Source organism: Polypterus senegalus, chromosome 16, assembly GCF_016835505.1.
Source record: "Polypterus senegalus isolate Bchr_013 chromosome 16, ASM1683550v1, whole genome shotgun sequence".
Lineage (NCBI taxonomy): Eukaryota > Metazoa > Chordata > Cladistia > Polypteriformes > Polypteridae > Polypterus > Polypterus senegalus.
In genome coordinates this window covers 36,478,503-36,492,161 of record NC_053169.1, presented here as the reverse complement: position 1 = coordinate 36,492,161, position 13,659 = coordinate 36,478,503, and the positions used below count along the sequence as shown (strand labels likewise).

The following is a 13,659-nucleotide window of genomic DNA, read 5'->3' as shown; positions in this document are numbered from 1 at the left end:
GGAAGACGTGCCCCACAGGTGAAGAAAATAAAAGTTTTTGTTTGTTTTATATGTGTTTCTGGTGTCCGTCTGTGTCGGGTCGGCGCCAATAAAGTGCCAATACACTATATATATATATATATATATATATATATATATATATATATATATATATATATATATATATATATATATATATATATATATATATATATATATATACTTTGACTAATATAACCACTCGTTACAACAGAGGTATGCAGCAACGCATTTGTGAAGCCACAACACGCACAACCTTGAGGGCGGATGGGCTACACCGGGTACCACTCATCTCCACTACAAATAGGAAAAAGAGGCTACAATTTGCACAAGCTCACCAAAATTGGACAGTTGAAGACTGGAAAAATGTTGCCTGGTCTGATGAGTCTCGATTTCTGTTGAGACATTCAAATGGTAGAGTCAGAATTTGGCGTAAACAGAATGAGAACATGGATCCATCATGCCTTGCTACCACTGTGCAGGCTGGTGGTGGTGGTGTAATGGTGTGGGGGATGTTTTCTTGGCACACTTTAGGCCCCTTAGTGCCAATTGGGCATCGTTTAAATGCCACGGGCTACCTGAGCATTGTTTCTGACCATGTCCATCCTTTCATGACCACCATGTACCCATCCTCTGATGGCTACTTCCAGCAGGATAATGCACCATGTCACAAAGCTCGAATCATTTCAAATTGGTTTCTTGAACATGACAATGAGTTCACTGTACTAAAATGGCTCCCACATTCACCAGATCTCAACCCAATAGAGCATCTTTGGGATATGGTGGAACGGGAGCTTCGTGCCCTGGAAGTGCATCCCACAAATCTCCATCAACTGCAAGATGCTATCCTATCACTATGGGCCAACATTTCTAAATAATGCTTTCAGCATCTTGTTGAATCAATGCCATGTAGAATTAAGGCAGTTCTGAAGGTGAAAGGGGGTCAAGCACCGTATTAGTATGGTGTTCCCAATAATCCTTTAGGTGAGTGTATATATGTGTGTGTATATATATATATATATATATATATATATATATATATATATATATATATATATATATAAATATACCAATTTTTTAAAGAGATAATTTCAAGTCCCGTGAGACGAGACTTTGGCCATGACCTTTTTTCAAGTCACACCCTCCTCTCAACCATATTCAGCCATGCACATGGCCCACCCTATCACCTTACATTTGTGTGAATGCTTTTGACAGACACAGTTCTTGCTCTCTCAGCTCTTATTCATTTTTACGTCTTCCTCACATTATGTTCCCAATAAAAGAAGACTTATTATGTCCATATCTTATTTAAGAATTTCATCCCAAAGGGTTATCAACAGAAGAAATGAGTACCCAGGCAATTCTAGCACTGAGAAACAATGAAGTCAAACGAATTAACGTGAAAATTGTCGATCGGTTACACAGCAAATTGGTTAAATGTGTATCAATAGACTATGCTGAAAAAGTTGTCGTGATCGTGTGGAAGATGAAAACATCAACTTACAATATCTCGAAGAATATCTACAACTGTTAACACCATCCGGTCTTCTACTGGCCAAATTACTGTAGAAAAAAGGATGTATCCAAGAAAGGTAATGCAGTAAATCTTCAGGGGATAACATTAGACAAAAAAGGAGATCTTGATATGCCATTCATATTAAAAGTTAACAGTTTCCTGTTTGAATAGCTTTTGCAAAGACAATTAACAAATCTCAGAGCCAAACATTCAAAAAAGTCGTTTTATTTAATAGAGTGAAAGAAATGAAATTCAATCAAAGGCAGTTATACGTTGTGTTGTGACGATTAAAGTCCAAACACAGAATCAAAGTTTTACAGTAAAAGTGTAAGTTTAAAAAGTATTTGCATGTTAATTGCAAATCCAAATAGATCAATCAATATAACGCAATGATTAACTAACACAACATGAAACATAATTTACTTTCAAATTATTACGTTTTACTATTTTTTAATATGGTTAATTAAACACCGTAATGTAAAATAGTTAATGCAGACGACTACTTTTCTGAGATCTGTTTTCACTTTGACAATAAAGAATATTTTTCTTTTAATTATTTTCAGAAAAGCCAAATTAAATCCACTGCTTTTCAACATTGTATAACAATAACATTTGAAATGTTCCAAGGGGGGAATACTTTTTTATTGACACTGTATATGGGTATACATATATGTATATACAGTATGTATATACAGTACACTGATGAGCCACTTCCATCATGAAATACTGATACTATGAAAAAGGTGTACCTGGTCTGCAATGATGTTTAGGTAGGTGATTGACTTGATTTTAATGCCCACAGGAATGCCCAGACCCAGTGTTTTACAGCAAAATGAAGTGCCACTCTCCCTCCACCAGCCTGTCTTTTTCAAAAAGTGCATCCTGGTGCAGTCTTCTCCCCAGATAAACAGTGCACACATATCTAGCTGTCCACATGATGCATCCTCAAACAGGACTCTTCGAACCAGGCAACCTTCTTTTATTGATGCAAGGTCCAGTTCTGACACCTGTATGCCCGTTGTAAGCGCTTTCAGTAGTGGACAGGGCTTACTTTGGAGACTTTGACTTGCCTGTGGTTTCGTAGTACCATACGCAGAAGGGTTTGATGCACTGTGAGTTGTGATACATTACTCCTGTAACCATCATTAAAATAACGTGCATTTTGTGTCACAATACCCCTTTCATTAGTTTGTACCCGATGGGAAAGCCTTTATTGACCTGTCACATTAATGAATCATGTTTTTAACACCCTGTCTGTGTTTTTTCACTCCTCAAACCACTGTCGATAGGTGTTCTCCATGGTTGTCCATGAGCCCACTGCCTTAAACCTTTGCTCTGACTCAGTTGTCTGGCCTTAATGATTTGGCCCTTACGAAAGTCACTCTGGTCTTTACACCAGCCCATGTCTTCTGCATTCAACATGTCAACTACAAGAACCTAATATCAGTCTTCCATCTGATATATCCATGCGTTTCATAAGCACTGTTGCTTTTCACATGTCCATTGCAACCTCTGGGGTATGGGTGAGAGAATTTCTTGGTTCTGATTCATTGCTTACAGAACCAATAGTATGCCACTTTTTCATCAACTGTTGAATTGTGCACTTCATGGGAGCACTCTCCAAAGAATATTGTTCTACAAATATATCATGAGTGAACTTGAAGGAACTTGTATAAACATACAGGTCCATAACTGAATTAGACTTTTCTAATCTCTACAGCATACCTTCATTCCAGCAAGTATGCAGGTAACAGAATTAGCTAGCTTCCCGTTTTTAATATGGATGGAGCTGATTTTCCATGCACCACGTGTCTGTTTGTATATATTCATACAACCATGTATATTGTATATAGTATATATCAAGTACAAATGTTACAGTGTCTGTGCCCCAAAAAGGCTGGCACTACTGAAGAATCCAGCCTTCTACCCTGTACTGCCTCCCTGTGTCCCTGTTCTGGTTTTAAACGGTTCGGTTATGAGGAGATTAATGTTTTAATGTACGTACTGCTTGGTGTATTTTTTCCTTTTTTAATTCTTTTTATTATATATTATATATATATATATATATATATATATATATATATATATATATATATATATTTGAAATGGTGTGTGATGAATTAAATTAACATGAATACATTTAATAATTTTTGAAAATGAAGTCTAGAATATAGAACTGCATTTGTATATTTAATGTAGAACAAAGGACTAATTTGTTCTTATGTACCATTACTGGGAAGTACTGTTTTTGTGCCAGGAATTTGTTGGGTAGGACAAGAGTGCTAGCAGATGGAGGTGGCAAGAAGCCAAATTGGCTCATAATTGGTAATGTAGTGTTATATACCAACAAGATTTGGAACAAAAATGGCGTGATATCTTTTCTTATTTGTATCCCTTCTGTTTATTCATTTTCTAGGTCTGACAGACGAAAAAGTAAAGGCCTACCTTTCCCTTCATCCCCAGGTATTAGATGACTTTGTTTCTGAAAGTGTCAGTGCTGAAACAGTGGACAGATGGCTTAAGAGAAAAAACAGCATACATGAAGGTAAGAATGTGTTTTGCAGTTGGGATAATCGTATGTCACAATTGCATCTTGCTGAAAATCACCTACTCTGAATGCGCTGCGCATTGAAACTGAGGCTAGGTTTATATCGATTAAGTGTGAAGATGGCAAGCTGGTCTTTTTATGATTGAAAGTGTTGGGAAGTGCCTCAGTTTCTGTGCACCTGGTTTTGCCATTATTATAATTGTATATCTGACCGATTTCTTCACTCAAGGTGACTTTCAAAATTAGGACACCGTACAGTTGTTTGCACATGTATACTTTTAAAATTGAAGCATAGGCAAATTAAGTGACTTGCCCAGGGTCAGCATTGAAGCTTGAAGCCCTGTACCTTAGTCACTACACCAAAAAGAATAAAGTCAAGACTTGAAGGTCCCATAATGGTGCTTACATGGTTTGCAATGCTATGCATTTATGGTTCTTATGTGGGGGGAATGTGTTTTTAGCATTTGCTCATCCTCTTGTATCCTACTTGAAAATAACTTGTAAAAACGTGCATAGTAATAACTGCATAATTGTAACCATTACAAAATAACTAAGTTTAGTATCTTGTTTGTTTAAACTGAAAATATTATTTTTATAGTATTTCCTTACAACTGCACCTTGGCATTATTTGGATTGTACTTGAAAAAGTCAGAAAACTCTCCTTTAGCTTTATTGTGCCCTTTGGAAATTGGTACTTCACAGGTAAATTCAGCAGTACACGAGGTCTTATAACACCATCATTTATTTAAAGCTAAAGTGCAAATTACAAGGCCTGTCATCTTGTGCTACTTTTTCATTGCTTTGGGTCAAGTGGCAGGAAGGGGAGGTTTCACACACAGACAAAAAAAGTGAAGTTTCTGTCAATTTTCTGTTCTGCAAAGAAAGGACAAGAGAAGGTATTAGTATACAGCGCCAAATCCTTGTCCGGCTGGTTATTGCCATCACCAAAGCCCTTAAGCTGGCTCCTATTCACACACAAGTGACTGTATTTTATATATAATCTATAGGTCTGATCACAATCTGATAATTTGGTTGGTTACCTACCAGGTAATGCTTGTGGTTGGTTGGCCAGTCGACAAACATCACCACAACCTCTCAGTTGTGAGAAGCAGGTCATAGATATGTTATACAGCACCTGCCAAATAATATAAAGAGTACATGACATGTGTTTTGCACTATTTGGGGCTTGTCAGGTGTACGGACCTTTGCTTTCCTGGGTGGGGATCAAATCTCGGATATCCGCGCCTGAGGCAGAGCCTTGAACACTGCGCCATGACAGCTGGTTCAGTTTTACTGTACAATTTGTTCAGCAGAAAATAATGTAACATGTTGACGATAACAGTTATATACTGTCCTTTCAGATCCCCATTAACAACTCCAATAATCAAAGAGAAAAAAGAAGGTGAGAGAGAGAGGAGAATGTATCAGTGTTTATAAGCATTTTACAGAGGAAGAGGTATAGTAGGGAATCCGCAAATCAAAGATGCTAAAACACAAAAAGCTAACAGTTAATCGGTGTGGGTCAATCATTACTTTAAAGAGTCATCGTTTAGAATGGTATTAATAACAGACTACCATTTTATTTAGATTTTTTTTTTATTTTTAACTCCGGCTGCTCCTCACTGACTGAATTTTATTTTGTGGGTCCCCAGTGAAGTTAGGATCATGTCAAAGCATGGTATTTTCATTTTATGAAGTCCACGAAACTGACGTTTAGAGTTTCAATTTGCAGATTGAGAGGAAAGCCAACGTTTACATCTGATACCACAAATCCTGAAATGCTGGTACCATATCATTTTAATATTTGAATTTTTTGGTATTTTTTCCAGTACTGGCATACCACACAACCCGAGTCAACACTAGAATTGCTTGATATGCTGATGAACATTTCTACTTCTGTACATTATCAGCAGAATATACAGCTAAAACATAAAGTCAATGGCGGTAGGCACCTAAAAAGAGCTGGGATTTAATCCAAGGTAAATTATGTGGAAATCTAAGCAGAGTGTGTAATGCTTCCAGTATAATTATGAACAGAAACATTCCATCTCTCACGCAAATTGTGGAAGGATGTATTCTCTCAAGTGTCGTTTTCCGTTTATAATTTGAGAATATAAGTGTAAGGTCATGCTTCTGGCACGGTCTCATGTTACTTTACCCTGTGAAAACAGATAGTTTGAAATGCTTTTTCTCAGTAGTGGAATGTGACATAAAGCATCATAGGCCAGTACTTAACCAGCTTCCACGGTGTACACGGCGGTCTTAATGTCTCAGACTTTGCATATAATGGATAAAATGCTTTTAAAAAAATTTAATGTAAAATAAAGTTGTCTAAAAAATGGAAAAATGTTAATGTCAGTTCAATTCAGTTTATTGTTGTATAGTGCTTTTCACTGAGTGCAGGCAAAATACAAATAAAAATTTTACAAATAACTAATTTTAGATTTGTTTAAACAAACAGGAAAACAAAGTTTGAAACTAAAGTACATAAATAGAGCACAACACAATTTGTCTGTTAATTAATTATTGAACTTATATCAAGTCTCTGTTTCCTCACACCGTGCATGTGACTTATAATGCATATGGTGTACTCTGGGGGTGATTGACTCATTCAGGTGTGAATGACCGTAGTAATAGTTTTGCCCTCCAGCATGACCTGTCTTGATACCAGATTCTCAGTAAGTGCTGAACTGTTGGATTGCTATACATCATAGTTTTTTGGATATTGGCACCCAGAGTAGAGAATATTCTGGGACTTAACTGTAAGATCTTCCTTCCTGTATCTCAGGGTTTAGACACTCTCTGCCTGGAAGTAAAATTGAAAAGTGAGTGAAGTCAAGTCTCCTCCTACTTTAGGTCTCTTGAGAAATAATATTATAACTGCATCTTGCTTCCTAAGGAATGATTTATTTGTACTGTATACAGAAGGATGCACCGAATACTGTAACAATTTATTTATGATATATATGTTCATGATATTAATTGCACTAATGTTAGATACATACATAATTCATCTAGAGATTTGTTAGATTAGGTTTAACATGCCTAAAAGATGGTTAAATATGAACCTGAATATATCTTCAAGCCACGGTGTGATTCTAACTCCAAAGTATGTCATCTGATGTTCAACAGTGAAAGGACTGGTATAAGTCCCATTTAACACACCATAACTTTATGAAACTTGCTTAACTCACTTCATAGTCGTGTCTATTCAGAGTCTATTCTAGTGGCACTTGTCGTTATTCCTAAAACAGCACAGGTCAGGGTTCTAATCTATAACTGGGTCCATTCACACACACACACCATCACTCGGGCAAATTTGGAATCGCCAGTTAACCTAACCTGGAGATCTTTGGGGACGTGGAAGGAAAACCAAAGTCCCCAAAGGAACACTTGGGAGAACATGCAGACCTTTTAAGTACAATGCCCAAGCATGAGGTGTAAACACAGGATGCACCACCACCTTTTGGTCCTCAGAGTAGTATCCACTAGCTGAATTAATGTTAAACAAAAAGGATAATCTCTTAAGGTTTTGTACGTTTAGTAGTGGAGTGTCCAGGTTAGCTGTTGAAAGCAAAATGTCAAACTAAAACAAAATATGTCAACTAAAAAGAGCAGTGACCCCAATGCTTATTCCTGTGTCATGACTTCTAAAAGGCCCTTGCACTATATTTTTCTTAAATAAGCTGTGTACTACACTGTGAATTCCTACAGACCTAGTGCTTGCAAATTAATTAGAAGTATTAGTTGCTCATAAGCTATTTCATTGAAAAAATGTTTCTTTCAAATCACCCGTTTCGCTAGATTAACATTTTTGTGGCATCCTCATAAAATTCCACTATGTTAGCTACAGATCTATTCTTTGCTTTCTTGTTAACATTCTATGGCTGGAACACAATCTCCATCATTCATTCTTTCTAATTTTAAGAGTTAAATGAGAATCTTTACAGGACATCTTGACATGTGAAAATACATTTTGGGATCTTTTGTGGAAGTAGTTGGTTATCTTTGTACGGTTGTCGTGCTTGACAATATATGCAAATTATTCACATAATTTTCCTGTGCGTGATATTCTGCCATCATGAGTAACCAGCATGTTTTACATGGCACCTTTCCTCTGCTCGGATCGTCCCCTTTCTGACTGTATTCCATCTCTTTAATCCCTGTCAAGTATCCAGATATGCACACATAGCATGGGACCTTGCAGGAATGTAAATTGATGATCTGATAATTTGAAATCCATATTAGTTTATGAAAATTATGAAGCTAGATTTGTAGTTGAATGTGTTATCACTGAAGTCTCTTATGACTGGCTTACGTTCATGTCAGCTTATAGTATGGTCATATTGTGCATCCTGGTCTTCATCTTTTTGACTGAAATACTAAGTTTAGAACTTTCTGAAATGGCATTCCAATGCAGTGCCTCTTACTATCAAGAATTGATTTCAATTTTTAAGAGTAGCCCACAGGGCAAGAACCTAATATTCAGTACAGACTTGGAACTGAGATACTTTTAATTATTTTTCTAATCTTTGTTTTAAAGTGAGACTTACTGAAGGGGTAAACTGAAAAATGAGTGCTGGGTCTTCTAGTTCTAACTATTGATAAAATTGGCTTTTTTGTAACTAAGCATAACACAGAGAAGACTAAAGCTATGTCAAGAAGCGACTGGCACACTGAGTCACTAAAAGAAAGACTAACAGGCAAACTAACTGTTTCTTGAGATGCTCTAAGTAGTAAACACTAAAAATATGATTGGAAGTATTAAGGAGAATCATGTCATAACAAACCTGTATTATGATCCACAGTGTACCCTGAATTACAAGTGCAAAGCCAATGGGAGCTCACTTAGCTGAGTTACTAAGGTGGCCTAGTAGTTGTGAGAAGGTTAGGATTGTGTCCATTACTGCTTGATTACAGACACATACTGATCCATCCATCCATCCATCCATTTTCCAACCCGCTGAATCCGAATACAGGGTCACGGGGGTCTGCTGGAGCCAATCCCAGACCAACATAGGGCACAAGGCAGGAACCAATCCTGGGCAGGGTGCCAACCCACCGCAGGACACACACAAACACACCCACACACCAAGCACACACTAGGGCCAATTTAGATTCGCCAATCCACCTAACCTGCATGTCTTTGGATTGTGGGAGGAAACCGGAGTGCCCGGAGAAAACCCACGCAGACACGGGGAGAACATGCAAACTCCACGCAGGGAGGACCCGGGAAGCGAACCCAGGTCTCCTAACTACGAGGCAGCAGCGCTACCACTGCGCCACTGTGCCGCCCCATACTGATCCCTGAATGTTTTTGTTTTAAAAATATTTTAACTGAGAATTTTCTTTTCACATTTCTTTTGGGTTTAGACTGGTTCTGATTAGGTCATGGTCTGAAAGTAGTGGTAAAATAAAAGGGGGTAATAATAATTGTAGAAAATGGGAAGCCAAGACCATTACCTAATTTATTTTATAAAGTGCCCTTGAAATATTGGTTAACGGGAGCCATGCCAATGTGAATCTGAAATGTTTGCTTGTTTGTTGACATAACTTGCTCGACTAGATGAATCCTAACCTACCCTCTATACCTTTCTGGGAAGGCGAATATATTATCTTAAAGTAGAGAAATACACGTCTTAGTGTAAATGGTGCAGTTTCCACAGAATTTCACAATAATTCATTAATGCTGTTATCTTTCTATGGACTTCTTGTTCACATAACTCACTAAACCAGGCAGAAGTGTACTGTAGTTTCAGGTGTTGATTATGAGTTTACATGTTTTATTTTTTTTTTAATTGTGTAAAAGTTATTTTTTGATTTTATTATGTTTACATGTTGTGAGGTGATCTTTAAACTCAGTAAAACTTAAACATACTTGGGTTTTAAAACAATGCATCCTAAAAATGCATTCAAGTAATTATCACAATACTTATTTTAAGTTTCATTGGTGAAGCCTACCATTTTTTCATTTTTATATTTGTTGTATTCCTTCTCTAAATTCTGCACAAATGTGAGCCTGGTTTGTACTGTTGAATCATTGATGACCAGATAATTAACCAAGCATTGACTTGGGTAGCAAGCATTCTTAAGCAGAGTGTTATTAAAAATTAGCGTGTTACCAAATACATCAAAATCTAACAGAAATCAGTAAGATTTATTAGATCTTTTTAGCGTTCTTGTAGCTGTCAGTTTTGTTTAGAATCTGCACATTCTCAATTCCCTTCTCATTTAGGTGGTCCCTTTTACAATGTTAGTCTCTAATTTTTTTTCTGATATCTAAAACTCTAAATATTTACGTTGTTCTATTGATTAATGATTGATTTCCAACTTGTAAAAGTAAAAAGAAAAGGAAGATAGATGAAGACTGGTGCATTTTCTATGCTTATTGTAAATCTTGACACGGTGGCGTCATTCAGATGAGACATAAAACCAAGGACCTGACTCTTTGTGGTCATTAAAGATTCCAGGGCATCTTTCAAAATAAGTAGGGTTCAACCCGATGTCCTGGCTAAAACTGCCCCTCACGGCCTTGTCCATGTCATCCCCTGGCTCTAGCTACTAAGTGCTGAAGGGGTAAAAGACAATGTGTGGTGAGCGTACTGGCGCAACAATGGCTGCAAGTCACATCATCCAGGTGGGTGCTACACATTGGTGGTTGCAGTGGTTCCTCTTTGTCTATGTAAAGTGCTTTGAGTAGTGAGAAAAGCACTATATAAATGTAATTTATTATTATTAATAGAAATTTTACCAAGTGCAAATATCAAGAATATTGCATTCACAATGCACTTTATGGCACAGAAAATATTATCTTGTGAAAAAATTCTGATTCTGAATGTTGTGAATTAAGAGAATCTCAGCAGAAGCTATTAACAGGGCACTATAATAGTGAGAAATAGAAAAGATTTCATAGTTACATTAATCTAAATTTAGAGTGATTCATATTTGTGGTATTATGGATCAGTGAAGTTAGTTGGGTTCCAGTAATTGATATGGATGGTTCCGTATTATTATGTAATACAGATTGATAATAGGTACTTGGTAACCTAAAATACAGGCGTTTTCACTAATCTTCTCCATGTTGGAAAATTTTTATTTAGAGTAGATCACACTCTTTAGTTATGGGCCTTAGTTTGGTATCTCATCCTCATTTGTAAACTCTCACTACTCTGAGCACCGAGATTAATCTGTCATCGTTCTTGCAATCATTGTGTCTCCCAGCAAACTGAATATCCTCTAGGCATGTCTACCTTTTTATATTGTTTTTATGATAATACATGCGGCCTCATGTTTTTGAACCATATTTCTAGCTTTACCTTTGGTTTGGTAGAGAACAGAAGGAAATAAGCTTGCTAGCAAGAACAATAACATACTAAAATTGCCCCACCTCTAATGAATTTCTAAGCCATAGTATGGGTACAGTCTGCAAACTAAACAATTCTAGCCGATAATTGTTATACCTTCTAATGATCTTCTGTCTTTATAGATTAGTACCAACCAATGTCCAGAAGCTTCCTACTGAGTTGGTAGGGTTAACTGAGTGGTTAACAATCGTTACACAGGCATGAATCATGAATCTGTGCAGTGTGGATCAAAGTGCCGTTGCTGAGCAAAATATTTTGGCTTTGGGAGGAATTTGGCAATTAATATATGAGGCAATCTACCACAAACCCTAGTTCCTCCTTGTGAGATCCTAAAACTGCTTCTGGTGTATCTTGGGTGGTGTACTTCTGCCATGTTTTAGAGGAAAGAAAAATAAGGCCTGGAACATGTACAGTTCTCATATCCCTTTCCAGGTGTTTCCTCTGTGGTTCTAGTGGTTTGAGAGGATTGGGTGGGGTGAACCCTGACAGCCAGTAAAATCTGAGACTCGGGGGTACGGTATCATCAAAGCCCATCTTCTGGATGTGGAAAAACTTACAGAATGTCAACACAGTCACCTAGATAACAAACCGTATCTTCACAGGTAGAGACAGAGGATCAAATGTTGATCACGGAGTCTAAAACCACTGTATTCCATGTTGTCAGATCTCATTTAGAGGGAGAAAAAAAGGCAAACCTTGCACTGTTTACAGAGAACTCTAAAATTAAATATCAATTCACTCGTTGGTACTAAAATGTGAAGGCTTCAAAAGGCATTTACTGTAAACTGTCAAATTTTATTATAGCCTGTCCAATTAGGCAGATATTTTCCAGGGTTTCACAAATTTCAAGGTGGTGGTTAAATATTTTAAGTTTAGAGTTTGCCAGGGTTGTGGGGAAATAAATTTACATTTGCCATGATTTAGTTACTTGTGCCATTAGTCATTAAAGGCTCTTTTTATTGCTCTGCTAACTTTGGATAACACTTGGAAAAAGTGCTCTGCTGCCCCTCATGTAAGCTCAGTAGGCTGCTGTTGTCAGTTTCAGCAGTAAACTCATCACTGCATCATATAAACCTTCTAGTGCTTGTGGTTTGTGGGATGTAGAGTATGCTTTAAAGTCAAACACAATGTTAATGGAGGTGCTTTAATAGTGGCAAGAGAGCAGTTTACAGTCTGCAGAAGCTTGATGGACATTACTCAGTGTTTAAATTCTTTGCTTGCTCTGTTCCAATTATATACAAGGTACATATATGTTAGGTTTTGTTTTTTTGTTCTGTTTAACAGAAAATTTAAATAGAAGTGCCATAAGAAGGTAACAACTTGCTTTGATTCACCCAGAATATTTATGGATTTAAAAACTCCACACTGACACACTGTTTTCAACTATTAAAAATAGATTAAGGCCATCATGAGATTTTGTTTTGCTCTATAATGGGATTAATATTCATAACTGTAGGTGAATAAAGTGACAGTAGGTTTTATTTGTAGTCCAATATTACAGTGTAATCGTTTGACAAATAAGTACCTCTTTAGAAACAAATAAGTACGTCTTCTTCTAAAGCTTTTCACACTTTCATATGGGGTCAGTATTTTGGATCAGCCTCCACCACTCTTTTGAACACTTCCTCTCCTGATACCCCTTTCTCACTTAGATCCCCCCTTCACACAGTCCATCGACATTCTCTGTAGTTGTCCTCCTCCCCTTCATCCCAACACCTCCATATGTATGATTCTTCTCCCCACATCGTTTTCCTCTCTTCTCATGACATGTTCATACCACTTTAACCTTCTTTCCTGTATTTTCTTTGTGATGATTCCCCAACTTTAACTGAACCTCTGATTCTTTTATTCCTGATCTTATGGAGTTTTGCTACTCCACACATCCGTCTCAACTTCCTCATTTCAGTAACTTCCAGTCTCCTTTCATGCACCCTTTTAACTGCCCATGTTTCAAAGTCATACAGCAATGATGATCGGTTTGACCACTGTTTTATACACTTTACCTTTCCCTTATGCACTAATTCTTCGGTTACATTCACTCCTGATATTTTTTTTTCTTTCAATTTTTCCAACATGATTGCATCCTGTGGTTTATTTTCTAGATCTAACTCTCCATCCTCTGTTAATAATCGGTCAGAGGTATTTGAACTTTGAACCCTTTCAAGCCCTTTTCGTTGGTGGTTAACTTTTCTACCTTGTTTTGGTCTCTTAAA

At 37.0% G+C, this 13,659-nt stretch overlaps 1 protein-coding gene across 4 annotated transcripts in view; it reads left to right on the top strand.

The window, feature by feature from the left end:
* pde10a (phosphodiesterase 10A) overlaps positions 1-13,659 on the top strand; it is a 345,652-nt gene that overhangs the window by 153,295 nt on the left and 178,698 nt on the right. For all 4 annotated transcript variants that reach the window (XM_039737895.1, XM_039737894.1, XM_039737892.1 and 1 more), the window contains exon 2: positions 3,951-4,079. In XM_039737895.1, coding sequence (XP_039593829.1) covers positions 3,951-4,079 — 129 coding nt within the window. The remainder of the gene's footprint in view (positions 1-3,950; positions 4,080-13,659) is intronic.